The 20,709-nt window shown below is 41.9% G+C and overlaps 1 protein-coding gene across 9 annotated transcripts in view; it reads left to right on the forward strand.

Annotated features, from left to right (window-relative positions):
• ARVCF (ARVCF delta catenin family member) overlaps positions 1-20,709 on the forward strand; it is a 1,509,311-nt gene that overhangs the window by 1,067,051 nt on the left and 421,551 nt on the right. For 7 of the 9 annotated variants that reach the window (XM_063964728.1, XM_063964731.1, XM_063964729.1 and 4 more), the window contains 2 exons: positions 8,370-8,467; positions 13,318-13,563. The exons of 1 other annotated variant lie outside the window; for it this stretch is intronic. In XM_063964728.1, the coding sequence (XP_063820798.1) occupies positions 13,348-13,563 (216 nt within the window). In that variant the 5' untranslated portion in view covers positions 8,370-8,467; positions 13,318-13,347. The remainder of the gene's footprint in view (positions 1-8,369; positions 8,468-13,317; positions 13,564-20,709) is intronic. One more of the 9 variants, XM_063964732.1, reaches the window with a different exon arrangement.

The raw sequence follows: 20,709 nt of genomic DNA on the forward strand, positions 1-20,709 counted from the left end.
TGCTAATATCTATACATACTGTATAATAAAACTGCAAGGGTTGTGTCTGTACATAGCAATTTTTTTGAGTAATGGAACTATGGAGAAAAAAAAAAGAATTTTTGTCTGTTCGTTTCGGCATTATGCAAAAACTACTGGATGACTTTGGATCCCATTTTCACTATTGTATAGGTTAGTGTCCTAGAAAGAAATTGAGGTATGTATGCAGTGGGGTGTCTACCCAGTGGCCAGGATGGCACTCGCCAGGAGCGCCAGCTGAAGAGGGGCGCCACCCGGCTGTGCCACCCATGCCCAGCGTAGATTAACTGTGCCCTTGTGTCCCTCACCCGCAGGGATGCCCTGCAATGACCACAGAAGGCAGCAGTGGCAGCCACTGTTCTTGGCGCCGGGGTCCGCCACCGCTCCACAGTCCACACTACAATCAAGCAACTCTGCAAAACTACATCTCCCAGCAGCCATTGCTGCTGGGAGCTGTAGTTTTGCAGTTACTTGATGTAGTGCGACTGTGGAGCGAAGCCGGATCTGCTGCCTTCTGTGGTCATTGCTGGGCATCCCTGTGTGTGAGGAACTGACTGGGAGGGGGGACATCGATGGGGACACAGGTGTCTCCTCTTCAAGGAGAAATGTGTATATATGTGTGTATGTGTATATATATATATATATATATATATATAAAAAAACAAAAAGGTACCCAATTGCGCTCAGGAGTATCGAAAGGGCAGCACCTCAAAATAAACCTTCTGTTAGCAAAGGTTCAAATAATACATACAAAACAGATCTGAGGGTGCTAAACGTAGTGAAATATAGTTTTATCCACAATTACTAAAAATACTGTAAAAACATTGTAATTTAAAAGGTTAAAATCACAAAGTCAATAATGACCATTAATACATTGTTTACAAAGATACATGAATTTGCTGTACAGATCACAAAATAGACATTCAGTCTGAGTACAGTATCTTATTTGGCAAACATTCAGTGTGCACCGGTTTGATTGATCAAACGAAGAACCCAACGTGTTTCGTCCCGTAGGACTTCTTCAGGGGTACTAGATCTGAACAATAAAAGTACAATAACTTAAACAATAAATAAAAGAGAGTTTCATAAATCCATACCAATTGGTTAGATACAAAGTGATTACGGTAGGGCTTTGGAAAAGTGAATACAACAATTATTATAATGATTCAGATGAATTGACCAGTGAATAATTCAAATATAATACTATTGTGCCAGAACATGAAAAATGTGATAAACAGGTGGTGAAAAGGGGTGATACATACCAATAAACTTATGAGACAAATATCTCTAAACGGTGACTTTTTAGGTTAAAGGTCCAATATAATTGGACCTTTGATCTATAGCAGACCTAAAGTAGAAAATGATTTGTAATTGATTTTAAGGGTAAAAACCTTACTTTAAGTGAATTTCACTAGTGCAAAATAAAGAGAATGGGGGAAAATACATACCAATATATTGTGCAATAAAAGACAACACTGGATTTATTTTAAGGCAAATACTGTAGCTGGCATCAGATCAAGAAGATAAAGTGCCTAAGGATTTTTAAATGCATAAGATTTAGAATCAACTTTAAAAGGATAAGAACTACCACAATTACTTGTATAAAAAAAAAAACCAAATGGGTAAAGTTACAATATTTAAACTTTAAATTATACATACAGACACATAATTTAAACAAAATATACCATTTACAAATTTCATTACATTCAAATAGCCAACACTATATAGGAACAATGAACCAATAATGTGGTGATACTTACAATAATACAAACACCTCTCTCACAATCCAGTGAATGACTGAGAGAGGGTTCAGGGCCTCTTACTTATACCTCCCAACCTATGACATCACATCCTTTCAACTACGATTGATTGATGAGGGACTACAGTCTGTTTAGTCTCTGCTCTTTATCTATACAAGAGCCAAGTTATAGCAATGGTTAATGGTTAAACAATTTAACAAATAAACCTATTTGAAACAATAATTATTGTACACAAAGACGTGGAAACGCATGCTTCCGGCATGCGTTCCACCGTGCGGCCGCGGACTTCCGGTCGTGCGTACTTTACTATAGGCTATAGTAAAGTAGCTGCCAGTACTCACAGGTCACAGGTCTTCCTGTTAATGTTAGAAATGGGGTATTAGACAAGTGGTACTACTGTGTAGCATAATGTGAATAACGGACATTTCTGTGCGGTGTAATGTGAGTAAGGGACACTACTGTGTGGTGCAATATGAATTAGGGTACTATTGTGTGCCCATGCTCCTTTTTTTACGACTTCTGTATTTCAAATATGGTGGGGGGCGCCTGTCCCTACTTTGCAAGGGTGTTTGGACCCCTAGATACACCCCTGTATGTATGATCTTTTTGTGACATACGGGAGAGGAGCAATAAAGGAATAACCAGATGCTTGACACTGAAAGTTGATATTCTGATCATGCTTCTGCGGAACTTCACTCCGCTCAAGTTATGCAACTTAAAGTGACTGCTCTCTAGAGGAACCTATTTTAGGCAGAGACTCTAACAAATATGGTGGGTGTGAGACTGTGTTTATGCCACATATACCCCTTATCCCCAAGAATTTTCATTTTCTATTTAAAAGCCTGCAGTTTCCTGTAAGCGTCTGCTTTGCTGTGACAATCAACAAGTCGCAGGAGCAAAGGCTCATGGTTGCGGGCGTAGATCTCAGTACCAGCTGCTTCTCCCATGGACAGCTTTACGTGGCTGGCTCATGAGTTAGTAACGACAAGCATCATTTTGTGTTAATTCCTGAAGGAAAAACTGCAAATATCGTTTACAATTTTTTTTTTATGTTAAGTGTGTACGATATAAAATATAAATCACAATATTAGATGGTTCTACTGTCTTTGTAAAATGAGTCCGGCTGAGCAATAACAGACATCCACGCAAGTGAAGCTGCAGGTAAATGCTAGTTCTTAATAAATTATCAAAACCAACCTTGGCCCATGAGTAACGCAACTAGATTGTTGAGAAATGCATCAGGCCTGGGTGGACCAGTAAGAGATGTGTTCTATCAGAGATCAGATCACTATAATACCTTTGTGATTTTGCTATTATATTATGCCGCACTGGTTCAGTTTCACACTTTGTATCACACGTACAAGGCAGCTTTTATAATTACACTGCATACTTGCCTACCCTCCCGGAAGGGTTGAGAGGCTCCCGAAATCACAAGTGGGCGGGCCGAGGAACCCGATGACCAGTGACGTCCTATGGGGTAAGGCAGAGCTTTTCCTGTCATACTAGCGTATAAGAGTTTTAACTATATAAAGTATATGAAAAATACAAAGAATCTATTAGAAATCTCTTCTTTGTATTATTCTAATCATTTTTATAGTCCAAACTCTGGAGTAAAGTCTATAGCTCACCTGGCCACCTTTTCGGCACATCTCTGATCAAAACTCACCAAATGCCTATGGGGCGTATGCAATTAATTCTGATTACATTTCGGAGCTAATGAATTCGCCCCACTCATATTCATTTAGGGCCGTTTTCGGCAGTTTTGACTTTTCACCTTCTTTTATTAAGTGAAAAGGAATTGGCGAAAAATGCCTCAAAGTCGGCAAAAATATCCCGTATTTTCGACGAAAAACAAGTAGATTCGCTGATCCACGTGTTTTCTGCCCCTGTCACATTTTTCACCTAGGCGAAAATATTGCATAGGGCGAATCTCCATTCGCCCTAAAAATAGCGAAAAAGCTCAGTTTTTTCTTTTTCACCTAAACAAAAAAACGGAGCTAATTGCATACGCCCCTAAGAGTATATACTGCTGCACCTGTGTATTATGCCCACTTGTACCCTTTGGCTCCTATATTGTGTGTAAATCTGGCTCTGATTCTAGCCAGTGCATCCTGAGCCATTTACCTCACCGCACATCCCTGCTGATGATGCAATTTGTCCTGAATCGCATCATCATAGCCCTATCATTGCTATACAGTGCATGTATTCTTGGGACAGTGGAGCAGGGGGCGGAGCCACAATGACTCCATCATGCCGACACATCCCCGGACATCATAACTACAGGCCGGTCATGCCCCCTATGCACTGACCGGGCTGCCCCCTCCTCCAAGTCGGTATGTTACACTGTAGTGCTTCCTTAATTGCCAGTCTATGTGAGCTGTAAGAGAACTGATTATGAACTACAGCAGGCATGTCAAACGCAAAATATCAACTGGCCTGAATAATCATGGTCTTAAGGTGGGTACACACTAGGCAACCTGCTCTATGAGCAACGTCGCCTAGTGTTTCCCCCTCCCGGGCCGGGCGGTCGACCACCACAAGCACACACTGAGCGATATGACGTTCAGTTCACTCAGTGACGTCACGCAGCGGCCAGGCCATGCATGCAGCTCTTGGACTACAGTCTAGATTGAGCTGCCTGCACGGCCGACAGCGAGGGTCGTTAACGACCCGCTGGGCCACGCATCGATGGTCGCCGGCGGCATACACACTTACCAATAAAATGAGCAACGCCTCTCAGGAAGGGTGAAAATGAGCGATACAGCTCAATTTCTTGGCAAGTGTGTATGCACGTTAAGTCTTGTATGTGCTGCAAGAAAAAGATAAAGTCTTATATGCAATTTTGAAAGGGTTATTAGAAAAACCAACAATAAAGTATAATCAAAGAGAGGTTAAGTATCAGGACGAAAACAACTTTAACAGTGTGAGCTGAGAGCTGTGTTATTCCCCCTTACATCACTGTGCAGTACCCTCTCCTCTATATATTAATAATACCAAATATCAGTGTAAGCTGGGAGCTGTTATTCCCCCTCATATAGAACAGTGTGGTCCCCTCTCCTCTATAAATAATACCACATACAGTATCAGTGTGAGCTGGGAGCTGTGTTATTGCCCCTCATATATCACTGTACGGTCCCCTCGCCTCTATATCATAATACCACATATGAGTATGAGCTGGGATCTGTGTTATTCCCCCTCATATATCACTGTACGGTCCCCTCGCCTCTATATCATAATACCACATATGAGTATGAGCTGGGATCTGTGTTATTCCCCCTCATACTGTATATCACTGTATGGTCCCCTCACCTCTATATCATAATACCACATATGAGTATGAGCTGGGATCTGTGTTATTCCCCCTCATATATCACTGTGCGGTCCCCTCTCTTGTATAATATATAATAGTGTGAGCTAGTAAAATGTATTACTTCCAGCGCCCTCTGTCCCTCCAGTTCAGCCACTTGCCCCCTGGTATCCCCTCTTGCTCCTTGTGTCTCCTCCAGCCACATGCCCTCTGTGCCTCCTGTGCCAGCTCCCTCCAATTTACCTTCTTCATTGAGAGACATCTTTCTATCCAGATTCCAGAAGACTCTTCTTGCAATTAGGGCAGCTGGGAACACAGGGCAGTCGGGCACACACACCTACAGGGCGTGACAGCTTCAATGGTAATGGAACTGAGCAGGTGGGATGCGTCGGGGCACAGAGCTTTGGAAAGGCTGCCAGGCATGCACCTCAGCTTCTCCCATGGACATTTCCCTACCTCTATCACTATTTTCTCACACATGTGCAGAATGGTAAATGCTGCCCGATCATAGCTGAGCTCCGATCATGGCAGATGTGCCAACAGTAACTCATCTGGTGGTGGTGGTCCGCATTCCATTGTTTTAAAAAAACGTAAACATGGGCCGCAAAAGTATGCGTTGCGTGCCGCATGGAGCTCAAGGCCGCGAGTTTGACATGTCTGAACTACTGTATTAAAGAAATTAATTCAGTCTGATTAAGATTTCATGACCACCACAGCAAGTTGCTATCAATGTACACAGTGCTAGGAAGCTCTCCATTCCAGTGACCAATATACAATACAAAGAGCATCCTATTGACTGCCATACGATACATAGAGCATCCTAGTGACCACTATACAATACAAATACATATAGCATCCTACTAACCACCATACAGTACAGAAACATCCTAGTGACCACCATGTGATACAGAGAGACAATGCTGATCAGCAGTACAAGTGGGAAGTTGGCTGATATTTGTTGAGGGGCTAGCCACCAAGACTATCAAATACATTGCGGTATGGTCAATATCTGATCCTGTTGGTTTCCCTCCAATTCCTGGCTTCCCCCAAGTCTCTGATCCCTAGGCTGCAGCCTGATCAGATTTTTGGTTGGTCAGGGGCTGACTATATCTGTCCTATCACTAATATGATTGCAATAGTAGCTACCTACTTTTGGACAGTGGATTGATCATTTGCTATACAATAAGTTCATAAGTGATCTTCCCCATTACAAATATACTTGGAATCATCATTAAGGATAATAATGGAGAGTGGTCTCCTTTGCAATATACAGTATGCATTTTTCAAAGTTTAGTTGATTACATGATTTCCGTGGCAAATGTGTTTCCTCCTTGGGTACAGAGTATTACAACCTGTGTTAGCTTGATATTAGAAATCAGTATAGCTTAATAGAGACTATTAGATATTGTATAAGGTATCGATTTATTTTTATTATTTTAAATATATTTGTGTAGATATAGAAATATAATTTTCTGATTATCAATAAATGTGATTAATAAAATCATTCATGTTTTTATAAATGAATTTAGATTCTTTAATTTGAGAATATGCATGTATGTATTGTTCCATAATTCAGGTGCTTCTTAGGAAAGCCAAATTAAGACTTCATTGGGCTCTGGGCAAGACAGTTATTTAGTCGCCCTTGCCCCATTTGTCAGACTATAAATACACGCTCATCAGTGCCCACTGAGTGCTAGGCAGACACTTAGGATGCGGAATACATTGGTCCCAAGCTCCAGTCCTCAAGAACCCACAACAGGTCATGTTTTGGTTTTCTTTTTTGCCTATTGGAGCAGGTGGGATAATTACTGAGCCAGCAAAATAGATTATCTCAACTGTGCATGATTAAAAAAAATCCAGAAAACATGACATGTTGGTATTTAAGGACTAGAGTTGAGAACCACTGGCCTTGTGGATGATCCTTCTCTGCCTTAAGATGTTTTACCCTAATTGTTAGTGTTCCTGCTAGGATGTGGGCAGGGCAGGGTGCAGAAGTATGGTGGTACGGCCCCCTTAACGTAACTAAGGGAGCATACCCAACTGACGGCGTCATTAATGGGGGCATGCCCAGCACGTATGAAGGTGCTGGGCTTCCCTAAAGCTCTCACTTTAATGTGCATAGATTTAAAAATTGGGCAGGGCTAAAACAGCCTAGCATGAACAGAAATTGTTATGTAAGTATGAGTAAGCACTGGAAATGAGCTTTTGGGAGTATATAGTATAGCAGCTCTCTGTAATCAAATTATCTTGGTAGAGTTTCACATGCTGTCTATATTTAGTGCCCTGCTGTTAGTAGGATAGAGAGACAATGCAAGATGTGAATATTAGTATTAGAAGACTTGAAACAGGTTCAGGGAGTAATGTCTGGTCTTCAAATCTATTTGAAAAAAATTGTTTAATGTGACAAAATAAGCGTTGGAAACATCACAAGAGGCTTAGTGTTGCATTCCATCTGTAGGGGAAGACATTAATCTCAGAACACTGTGTGCATTACGCTCCTTTCCTGACACTGGGCGCCAGCTGTGGTTGTTTCTGTTTGTGCCATCTCTCTTATGCCAACACGTTACTTCTGATTCATTTTGCCCATGGCCTTGGCTGTCTATTAATGGCATACTTTTGACAATCATGATCTTTGTTAAAAGACAGGACAAATATGTAAATAAGAAGAGCTCTTTTTTTTTGGAACATAAATCTGAAAATCAAAGCTGGTAATTAAACAGGAGCCTTTACCGCTATACATACAATTAATACAACAAACAGACTGTCTCTTTTATTCCAGATTTACAGTATGTGAGCTGCAGGGTTTATGCATAGTTTTGTAGTAGGTATAATGTGACACAGGGTCAATGGCAGTAACTTTATCTGAGATAGATAGATAGATAGATAGATAGATAGATAGATAGATAGATAGATAGATAGATAGATAGATAGATAGAAATATATTGCATGTTGATTGCAATGTTGAAAACATTGCATTGTAAAAGTGTATAAAAAGATTCACAGGCAGCTTCTAAGACTTTCTCTATTGTTGATTTGTTAAAGAAAATCTATTTAATAGGATTTCACAATATTGGCACAACACCTGTATAGCACATTTGCCTGCCAGTATACAATGTATTTTAGAATAATTAAAAGGCAGAAGTTGTATTTTTAGAAGCACTGTATTTGAGCTATTCGGCAGATGAGTGAGCTTTCCAAGAGTTAGTGCTGATTATTAAAACATCAGAAAATTTGGCTGTAATTTTTCTGACTAACCTTTCTTGTCCTTCCTCTCTCCATTGTAGCTATTTCTGCTTCAGGCTGCTGCTGTTCTTTCTCTAGACCTTACTAGTCCTAGTGGGTGATGTCTGAGCATCTCTAAAAGGTTCTAACATTCGGCTAGGTGTGTATTGCTTTTCTTTCTCTTTTGCATGCTTTGTATGGTCTCCATTGTGTGATTCTTTCCGAATGTCTCTCCATTTATGTTCCCTGTTGCTGTCAGTAGAACTCAGCAGAAATTAGCACTTAGTAAGTTTTGCAGTGGGACAGATTGATTCACAGAGGTGCAGTGCTCCAGCTACAGCCATTGGGTTCAGGCTTTACCATTCCACAAAATGCCAGATCTGCTCTGTATTTGTATTTCTGAATTTATAGCCTATGATTAGAGCTGGGATAATGACAGTCATTCTTTTGGGTTGTGTGGTTGGATTAGGACTGAGAACAGTCACTGTAAGGCCACATCCTGCTGCTGAAATGTCACGGCCAAATGCAAAATAAAACATTTTTTTGCAGAAACTTTGTTTTAACATTTCGCTTATCTCTACATGAGAGGGAGATTGTGCAGAGCTTATTTACAATGTCCTGTATAGAGAAAAGTTATGTTATTCCCGTCTGTTTATTCATTCTGGTTGCAGAATACAAATGTGCCTGCCCCCATGGAAAGTACCCTGGGAATATTTGTAATATTGTGAACAAATCCAACATTGCTGTTGATGCAGCCTTACAATACACCAGTAAGTGTACAGGGGCCTGAGAAATGAAAGCCTCTTGCTTCTGTGGTGTCACTAGCTTATAATCACTGGCTTGCTGTCAACGTTTAGCCTGGGGGGCAAATACAATCAAGTGGCCCCAACTTTTCTACCAGCACATGATAGCAAAATGGCCATGGCTAAAAATATACAGGCGTTGTTTATCTAATTTAGATGCGGTTTACATGTTTACTCTCTCTCTCTCTCTCTCTCTCTATATATATATATATATATATATATATAAAAACTAAAGTCATTGATAGGTTTGTGTCTTTCCTATGAGTGCCTCCTGCCTCCCCATGTGTACCTATCATCTCCTCTCCCCATATGTACCTCTGCCCATTGACTCACCAAGCATGTCTCTGACCCCCCTCCCCATGTGTGCTTCAGCTTTTTACCTCACTATGTGGACCTATCCTATCCCCTTCACATATGTACCTCTGCCCCCCATCCCCATTAATGCCCCTGACCATTGCCTCCCCAATTGCCCCAATAACACCCACCCCATGAGTGCCTCTGCCTCCTACATCCCCATGTGTGCCTATATCTTCCCTCCCCTTATGTGCTTCTGATGTCTCCCAAACATGCCTCTGATCCCCCTCCCCGTGTGTTTCTCTGGCCTCTTCCTCCCCATGTGTTCCTCTGAACCCCCTCTCCATGTGTTCCTCTGACCCCCTCTCCCTATCTGTAACTCTGCCTCGGCCACCATCCCCACTGTGCCTGTGACCCCTCCCCAAGGCTGGTGGCTGCTGGTCAGGAGTAGCATGGCGACTAATCTATGGCAAAAGGGAGCCGAGTAGTGATGATTTAAGGAGAGCAAGTAACAAAAACGACCATCCAAGCGAATGGACGATCGAAGATGCATACGAGGTCCATTCAACTGAACCATGTAGTAAATTCAGCATGTTTATCGGCAGTGGAAAAGGCAATGTCATCAATGGACATGTAGGTCAGCCCACTACATGGCCAGTGAATACTTTATTCTTCAATCAAACGGGCCAATTGGCACGTCTTAAAAAATGTATTTAATATCAATAAGCTAGCTTCTCCTATCAAAAAAGGTGAGGACCTATCTGCCCAGTACACACAATAAACAAAATCATGACAAGTTAGGACCTACCTGTACTTGCAGCCTTGGCAACTTACTGCAGCTGCCAGTTGGTGTTCTTAGAGTCTAATTCAGATATGTATGCAAACCCTATATTTATGTACACCTCCTATGTTTATGGTTCTGCACATGCACAGAAGCCTCCAATATTACTCATTGGGGTAAATTTACTAAGATGGGAGTTCTATTTAAGATGGGATTTTGCCCATAGCAACCAATCAGATTCTACTTCTCATTTATCTAGCACCTTCTAGAAGATAATACCTGGAATCTGACTGGTTGCTATGTTCAACATCCCAACTTAAATAGAACACCCATTTTAGTAAATTTACCCCACAGTGTCGCAAATGCCACAGTATGACTGACATGCTGCTGACGTTTGAGGGAGGTGACAGGGTGGCCCCAGGCAATGTTCCAGAAAGAAAGGTAGCATGTCTGCCCTGTTTTATAGGCATGTGGCGAACACAGTGTCTTCGTTCTTGGATGCAGCTTCACTGACTTCAGCAGCGTAAATTTCCTGCTCATCCTGAGTAACCTGTGAGTTACTCAGATTAATAATTTTCATGTAGAACGCAGCATTGGATCAGAGAATACGGCAGGAGGTGTCTATGTATACAAGGTGCCTCCTGCGATTTTGTCATAGTTTCACACAGCTGTTACGTACAAAGGCACAGTGGCTGTGTGATATGCGTACATTACTGAATCCCTAATACCTGCATTTAGAAAAATGCCAGACAGATTAGGTCCCTCCCCATGAATCTGCAACTGACAGCTAACATAAAGCATTAGCACGCATGGATCTCTCTCATTGACCTCTCCCTCAATATCACTCACTGGCCATATCTATTTTATTGCCCCTTCGTAGCTCTTACTGTCACCTCCCTCCATATTTTTCTGTCCTCTCCATAGCTCTCTCATTGTTCCATTCCTCCATGTCTGATTACCTCATCCATTCTGTCAGATATTGGAAAGAAGAGAAAAAAAGCCCTCAGAAAAGTAATGTATATCAGAATAGCCAAAGTGTACAATATTTTGACAAAGCACCCAAAATCTTGATGGAATTTCGATGTCTTCTATTTTTTTTGGTGTATAACTTATAATTTTGGAACCACTAGATAAGGTTGTGTAATAAGCAAGCAGCAGTCATTATATATGTGAAACTTATATTTAATAGGACACTGTAATCCTGTGCAGACCCTGTTTCAGCAATGGTCTGCCCTGGAACAGATGAAATAATTTCCATAGCAGCAACAACCACTCAATCCTAACACTATCCAGGCCTTATATCAAAATTATTTGGTGGAGGGGTTTAGCAATATTTGTCCTTCCTCTTTGTAGGCCACACTCCATCTACTGAATTGGCTTTCCTCTTTGTAAGCCACGCTCTACCTACCTGAGGCCCACTTGATTTAGCTCTGGAATGAGAGTGGTTAATATTTACAACTATTTGAATACCACCCGCAAACTGGGGGGTGGTTAAGTATTAATATGCGTTTTCACTAGATGTAAGTATCTATTAATCTGCACAACACATTATACGTTTGGTCACAGCTTTCCTTATTTTTTACTTGCCTCTACCATGTTGACATTGTGTCACGTAGATCATAATAGTCTTGTTTTTGCCAAATCTTGCTTGATATTTCCACTGATTAGCTACACTATGTGTGGAGAATCCTTCAAATCCTGCTTACTTGTTCCAAGGGAAAAGGTCTTGACTGTCTGTTGTTTGTTCAAATTGGTTCAGTAATGCTATTGCTATGTGTGTATGGGGGCTTCATCATACCATCTTAAATACCATGCATGCAAATACTTCTTATTATTTTATATGCTGGAATTTGAAAGGGCGCCATTCAACATTTCCTGTGAATAATAGTACACAATCTTTTATTTTTTGTTTCTAATTGAGATTTTCAGTCATAAAAATAATAATAAACAGCACACTAGTGCATACTCCAAATTCCTAGCAGTGTGAAGAGCACACGTTCTGTAGCATTTCTGCTTCGTTGCAAAGACTGAAAGCTTAGATTGTGCTGTCAAATTGATGAGATCTTTAAAGAGTAGGCTCTGCTTCCCAAAAACCTATTATCTTTATGTTCTTCAACTTTACATTGTTATTTGCACAATGAAAATGATTTTAGAATATGCATGAAAATTTAATGTCAAATAGCGGCTTATTTTCTGCTTAAGGGCTTCATACATACCAAAGAATTTGTTTTACTCCTTAAAGTAGCAGCGGTTTGTTAATGCAAGCCAGCAGCAATCATTTATAAGTCATTTATAAAGATAGTTGCCTTTCTTGTTTCGGTAGTAAAGTAGAAAAAAAAACCCTTCTGTATTTTAAAAAGATTAAGTAAAATGTATTGCATAAAAGCATAAAAGTGTCAAAAAGATAAGTATACTGGAAAGATACTGAGAATCTGTGGTAGCACCCACCTGTTTTACAATGGGGTGTGGTTCATCAAATCGACAGTGTCTAGGTCGACAATGTTTAGGTCGACCACTATAGGTCGACAGTCACTAGGTCGACATGGATGGAAGGTCGACAGGGTTTCTAGGTCGACATGTGCTAGGTCGACAGGTCTAAAGGTCGACATGAGGATTTATTTATTTTTTGGTGTCGTTTTCTTCGTAGAGTGACCGGGATCCCAAATTAGTGCACCGAGTCCCCTCGCAAGGCTCGCTTCGCTCGCCATGCTTCGGGCATGGTGCCTTCGCCCCGCTACCGCTTCGCTCGGCACACTTTACCGTTCCAGTCGTAGTCCACGTGGATCGTTAAGTATGAAAAAATCCCCCCCAAAAAAATTGTGAAAAACTCATGTCGACCTTTAGACCTGTCGACCTAGCACATGTAGACCTAGAAACCCTGTCGACCTTCCATCCATGTCGACCTAGTGACTGTCGACCTATAGTGGTCGACCTAAACATTGTCGACCTAGACACTTTCGATCTTCAGACCGGATCCCTTACAATGCTACTCCTGTAGATGTAATCATCTTAGAGCATGGTACTGTATGTAGGAAGCATGTTTTGTGTAAATGCAATTGTACTATGTGGAGCAGCTGTGTGTTGGTGATCTTCTGATCTTCCACCCTTCCCCTAAACTTTCTTGTTTGGCAGTTACCAGAGAGACTCCTTTCACAAACAGCTATGGATGACTATGACATAAGGTCTGCTGCCAGTATTCTGGCCTCTGTCAAAGAGCAAGAAGCACGCTTTGAGAGGCTGACTCGCGCTTTAGAAGAGGAACGTCGCAATGTCTCACTCCAGCTTGAGCGAGCCAACGTGCCCTCGGAACGAATGAGCATGTGCAACATTGGCAATGGCCAACCCCTAGCCACTGCATGGCAGCAGCTAGTCCTGCAGGTAACTGCCTGCTTTTCCTAACCTATAATCATTCTCCTATGATTGTCTCATTGCAAAATAAGTGATTAATATAAAATTGTAAGGAACAAATATAATTGGATGCCAGAGGTCTAACTAGGAGTGAGCAGCTTGTGTCCCTTTCATGACAAGATATGATGTAAAAGGGTCACAATATTGGGGTCAGTGCAGTGTAACACAGTGTGATGTAGGCAATACGTTTGATTCTACAAAGATTACATGCATGGTATGTTTTTCTATATAAATGTTATACTGTACTGTACCAGTTTGTGTGATACGCGATGAAGGGGGATTTTATGGTGACAATTTAATTTTGATGAGTGGTGTAATTATAAAATTCCAATCTAAAAGCGCACAAACTCCTAGTTACGTCTCTGTTCCCGACAGATGTGTGTATGATCTTTTCTCTCTATACTTTTATCCATAGGCATATCTGTAATGGGTGCAGGGTATGCAGTGCACACAGGCCCAGGAGGGGCTCACACTGCACACCCTGCACCCATAGTCCTTACATGTCTCTCCGCCGGCTCATGCAGAAACCAATGGGAAAATTGTGCATGCACCAGTGAGATAGAGGGCCTGCCCTGTAGGGGAACATGCATGACTTCAGCACACTGGAGCCCTGACAATGTGATAGTGGGTGCAGCTTATTGCCTGGTACTTTCATGGGTAGGCTTAGCAAACATATTGTTCAGTGGGTATCCTGTTAGTAGGTTTTTGTTTGTACCGTTGTATGCATGTTGTATTCATTTTACCCACTGTAACCTATGTAGTGTGCCCAAGATGGCTGCCTCACATGGTACCTTTGTGGTCAGGATGAATAATCCTAGAAGCTCATGACCCCAAATGGATGTTTCACCTATATATAATGTCCATGATCCCTGTATATCTAAACCCCTGCATTATGGTCATGGCTTCTGTATTTTATGCAAATGTTAAGCACTTTGTGTCCTATAGGAGTAAAATACTATAGAATTTTTTTTTTTTATATCATTATTAGTGCATGCAGTGGAGGTACCTGCTCTCACTGCAGGCAGCGAGGGGTTAATATCTTCCACCCTCCTACAAACTTAATTTAATATGATATTTGCTGGATATTGGACAGTTGGAAGGTATGAATATGTTTGATGCTGTGACATTGTAGCAGCTGAGCAATACTTAATTACCTTGGTGACACTGGTGAGTTAACGTACTGCTTCACCAGTCCAACCCCCAGGTATATGTGCCAGCTACTGTAACTGGTACAAGCATTCGCAGTGTCACTGAAAGGACTTTATATGAAAATAAAAATTGGAAGTTTCAAGTAAAAAAACTAAGAATCAATAAAAGTAAATAAATATTTTAGTATAATTTCTATGTGATATTTGAACTTTTTTCTGCTATCGCACATCCTGAGAAGGTTTGCGGTAGTACATGTATTGCTGTAATCTTTGTTAAATATGCGTATGGGGAGGTTTTTTCCAGAGAAAATTGGTTGACCTTTTCTGTCGTGGGCGTTATTATCATCAGTGACCTTTTCATAGACAGGGTGAAGCCATATCTCTGTCGAAATCAGCAGTGAACCTGAAATGTAGTCCAAAATGTTGGCTGTTATATAGATGAACAGCAAATAGTAAATGGCTCCACTCTTATCTGCTTCATAGCTATTCTGGGTACATAACAATACTGTACTGCTCACCTGATACATTTGTCTATTAAATAGCAGATAATAATATCCAGGGCCATAGATTTCGGCCATGGGCCCCAGTACTGAGGTAGAGTGACCATATTATCCCTTTTACCTGGGACGCTCATGGATACGCAGATTACCAGCTGAAATGTAGGCTTGAAGTCAGACAGCCACAGAACCTGTGTAATCCATGAGCGTCCCAGGTAAAAGGGAAAATATGGTCACTCTAACTGAGGGGAAGGGGGGGCATGGCCAATCCAGGGGAGGTATGGCCATGGGACCTCTTAAATGTTTGCTAAAATAGTATGTGTGGTGCTTCCTGCCCCACCCACAGCAGTGAGCACCTATGGGGAGAGACTTCCTCCTGAGTGTACGTGTCCCACCACCACATTCACTCCTTCTCCCCACAGCCGTACAGAGGCCACTGGCGGCTGCACAGGGGGACAGTGTCCTCATTAGCAGCTGACCCAGGCTCCTCCAACAAGCCTAGGCCGGGTAATTATAACCTCCTACCTCCGCTTCTCAGCGCCACTGATAATATTGCTCCACTATGTATGCATGCTTTTAGATCACTATTAGTGACAACAGCTGTAGAAGATCCTAATGCTGCTATGATGCTATCATGGCAGCTATGGAATAGAATGTGGGTTCCTATGCTTTGTGGGAAAACTAAAATGGTGAAATCACAGCTACCTAAATCCTAGCAAGGATACCAGTTGTTATTGTGAGAGCTTGGTCGTGTCATGTAGTTTGGTTACAGGCATTGCAAAGGTCGTGTTTGTGGATTAAAGAAACATCTTGACTTGAAGTCTAGATTCTGTATAAACAAAGCAGCATCTTTGGCAGAACTCGCTTTGTGGTTTTGTCCAGTGTAATTAGTTAAATTGAAATTCTGTAGTGTATAACTAAAAATAGTGTATGCTGTGCCCAGAGTGCTTACTTTTTGTTTTGTAGCTGAAGCTTATGTTACTGCAGGGTACTTTGCATGGCTTGTTCTGTTCCCCCCACATACAGTATATATTAGTAAACTAAAACTATTGTCTCCTCTTCTGAAACAGAATGGGTAGTACCAATATTATTTATTACCACAATAATTACTTAGCAGATGTTCCATTGTTTTCTTTCTTGAAATATGAACGTGATGTTGATCGTTAAATGTTGACCAACCTTAAAAATTAATATGTTAATGTATTGTACCTGAGTAAAAGAAAACACTGTGTTCTTCAGCATATGAAATGTGGGGCATATCGGAGGCAAAGAAAATATAGGATATGCAATTTCTTAATATAAATCGCTATTTTTACCTTTCTTCATACTGCTTCCAGTGATTTTTCAGGACTACTACATATCTCTCAACTTTCTCCTGGTATAATGAGAAACATCTGTGTTTTGTCACTTTGGGGACATGCCCAGTGCTGTAGGAGCTACTGAACATGCCCCCAGTCCTTCTCTCCCAAGTGTAAATGCATACACCTGATTTTGCTTCATGGGGTTAAAAACATCAAACCACATCGTATGGGTGGGTTGGTATCAGGATCCTGCTGCTTGGGATGTCGGCAGTCCAAATACCGACTGCGGCATCCCGACACTCAGGATCCCGACACCTAGTTGGTAAGTCTACTATCCCTAATATCCCTAAACCACTTTATCTGCAGCCTGACCTGATCCTGGTATGGATTGTGTTTTGCAAACCCATATGGTTCCTTCCAAACCATAAAAATTATGAAGCAATAATGATGTATGGGTTAAGATGACAATATTGATTTATTATCTTACACAAGGGGGCACTACTTTTTCTTTTCATACTCTTGGTGTACCCTGGGTGTACACGCTCTTTTAACAATATGGATGTAAGTATGCACTGGTGCACATGTGCATGCTGACATTTGTAGTGCAAAAATGTATGTACTCTTTGTTGAGAGTATAATTCTGGTACCCACAGGTACTTGGTACGAACCATATTTACGAACCTTTCACTGGACGACTTGGCCCAATGTTGAGCAGCTTGTCAAAAATATATCTGCGTCTTACCATTCTGACAGGCAAGGTTACTTCAATAGCATGCAGCTCATACTTACCTACTTTTTATTTCTACTTTCTGGGAGAAGCCCGGAAAGGAGACGCAGCAGGTCACTTTGGGGGACGGGGCCGTCTGTCATGTCACGTCAGCCACGTCTTTTAGCCCCGCTCCTCTGCTTGGTTTTCAATGCTTTCATCCTCATCCTGCTAACTTCACTAGGAAGCGGGCAGGATGCCGGAGAGCCACATACCCTTCTGGGACTGCAGGGGCCTACCCTAAAAGTCGCGAGTCTCCCACAGTTTCCGGGAGGGTAGGTATGTATAATGCAGTTTCAGCTATTTGAACGTCCGAACCACATTTGTTTTTTTACAAGAAACATCAGTTTTCCATATGGTTTGGTCGAAAAGCTGCTTAATACATTGCCAGATTCAGATAAGTGTTTTATGCACGTTGATGTGTGATTTGGTCTTAATCATGTGATATACAAATCACCAATCCAATCACATTAAAACTTGTGGTTTTCTCAAACCATAGGGTGTAATAGTCCGTCCCGTACCCCCTCCCAAGCATAGTTGGCAATCTTTGTAGTATTCCCTCCATGAGAATCCCGGAAAGGCGAAGTACATTACAAATCATGGGGCTGGGGCTGGTCACTTTTCAGATTTAGGCTCTGTCCCCTCAAGGAAAAATACGCAATTCTATGAGAGTGACATGATATTGTCCTCACTCCCTCCCTATGGACCAGTGATTCTCGACTTTACCCTTCTCATCCTTCCCAGTTCACCAGGAAGTGGGCTGTGTCCACCTACTTTTCTCAGGCTACGGTGGACTCCCTGCAATTTCTGGAGTCTCCTAGCAGAGTAGGTAAGTATACTTGAATGAATAACAATTAAAATAAAATATTTAAATTCAATTCAGTTAATACAGCTGGATAAATCACAACATTAGCCTGAATTCTGTGCAAGACTCTAGCAGCAACACAGTAGAAATGCAGACAGGAGCAAAATTCTGGCTATGTAGCAGCTATGGGGGGTCATTCCGAGTTGATCGCTCACTAGCAACTTTTTGCAGCGTTGCAATCAGATAGTCGCCGCCTATGGGGGAGTGTATTTTAGCTTTGCAAGTGTGCGAACGCTTTTGCAGCCGACGGCACACAAAAGTTTTTTGCAGTTTCAGAGTAGCTCTGGACTTACTCAGCCGCTGCGATCACTTCAGTCTTTTTTGGCGTCGGAATTGACGTCAGACACCCACCCTGCAAACACTTGGACACTGCTGTGTTTTTCCAAACACTCCCAGAAAATGGTCAATTGACACCCACAAACGCCCTCTTTCTGTCAATCACCTTGCGATCGGCTGTGCAAATGGATTCTTCGTTAAATCTATCGCCCAGCACCGATCCTCTTTGTACATGTACGACGCGTGCATACGCATGCGCAGTTTTGCCAAGATTTAACCTGATCGCAGCACTGCAAAAAGTTGCTAGCGAGCGATCTACTCGGAATGACCCCCTAGATGTAAAGCTGCAAATTGTTTTAAGCAAAAGCAACCTGCCTGCCATCTCACAGGCTATTACATAATGGTCAATGACTTCGAATAAATGCAAAAAGACAAAACATTAACCAAATGCCATATATTAAAGGACCATTATACAAAATGATGATATCTGTTTAATCGTTATTTGCTTTATTATCAGTGTTGTCTATTGTAAATAACATACATTCTGCCTGTCCTGCTGCCTCCTGATAAGCTTTCTATGTGTATAATGAAATATTCTCTTTTACATCACCAATTATTATTCCCTTTTCTTTTTCACTAGCTCATCAAGCCAGCAAATAACAATGAAAATAAATTGCATAGTAGCATTGTTTGGAAGATTGACAACCTGTGCCCCTTGATTAGATTTTAATCAACAGAAAAGCATTAAGAGCTTATTGTGCCGAGCACTTTAACAACCCTACTAATGATATCAGGTTATCATATTGATAAGTTCATTGTTCGCTGAGTGAGCTCGGAATAGATGTCACTGTGCAGATGTCTCTGGACTTGGCAGTGTTATATGGCAACTGTCCAAACTGACTGTTCTGGGCATTTCTTGGATAATCACGCTGAAGATGAGCTTGCATGGACACATACATTTTACACTTTGGGCTACTACTGATTCCTTTACTGGGGAACATTTGCAAGTCTGGTTATCAGTAGTTAGCAGGTGTTTGCTTCAAGCAAAGCCGCAGAAATGATGCTGTAAAGCCACTTGTTATGTTTGTATCGTACACCTTTCTTCCCCAAAGGCAGCAGGAAGTGAACGGAGACACTGTCTTCTCATGCCTTCATGTCTGCAGCTTTACACAGAAAAAATGGCCATTTCTCCCTTTGTCCTGGAGAACGCCGCTACTATTTCACTACAGCCTACTTGCTGGCTAGCACACCATTTGTTGCTATTGGAAAGAGTGAGCCACCATCTCCCTTAGAATATTTGACCATTCCCGTCAGTCCCTGCCCCAGTGGAGCTTACGCTCTATATTCTCTACCAAATGTATGCACACACACACATTCACATGAGGGTTTTGTCTGAGCCAGTTAACCTACCAGTATATTTTTGGATTGTGAGAGGAAACCGGAGTACCCGGAGTAAACCCATGCAAGCACAGGGAGAATATACACACAGTTAGGGCCAAAGTGAAAATAGAACCCATGGTCTCAGTGCTGTGAGGCAGTTACATACTTCCCAACATTGATGATATGTGATTCGGGACTTTAGCGCGCCTGAACTCGAAAGGGGGTGTGGCCTATGGAAAAGGGGGCATTGCTTTGCTGGAGTGCCCACAATCGCTAGCCACGCTCTCCGTTTTCGTCACTGAGGGGGCATGCCCAGCGCTCTGTGAGCTGCTGGCATGCCCCCTCTCCTACTGTCACCTTGACAAAGGGACAAGAGATCCCCGAACATTGGAATGTCAATGTTTTAACAATACATTTACTGGATATAAAGACTCTGAGTGCCGCTGCTTGTTTTGACAATTTGTTGTGGAGACCTGCACTCCACTACTGCCCAACAAGATACCTGCCCGGGTGCACCCCAGTACAGCAATGTAGATCCATACTGTACACAAAATCAGCAGCACTCACAGGACTCAGTCAGTAAAGATTCACAGGACAACTATGTCCCAAGTTCAACGTTTCAGTCTTACTGACTCTTTTCAAGAACATAATCAACAATTGTGCATTAAATAGTGAACCTCGGCCTGCTCCATGTGTGCATCGGGATGCCTATGGATGACGTCACTGTGTGCAACAGGTCCTGGTCGCGTCACCTGACCACACTGCATGTTGGAAAGTCCAGCGTGATGACATCATGCGCTCCCTCCGGGACCTGGCTACTCCCAACATGCATCAACCAGGATGTTCCAGAAGGCGTTGTGCGGTCACCATGCTAACCTGTAAA

The sequence above is a fragment of the Pseudophryne corroboree genome, chromosome 1 (genome assembly GCF_028390025.1).
Source record: "Pseudophryne corroboree isolate aPseCor3 chromosome 1, aPseCor3.hap2, whole genome shotgun sequence".
In the NCBI taxonomy this organism is placed as follows: domain Eukaryota; kingdom Metazoa; phylum Chordata; class Amphibia; order Anura; family Myobatrachidae; genus Pseudophryne; species Pseudophryne corroboree.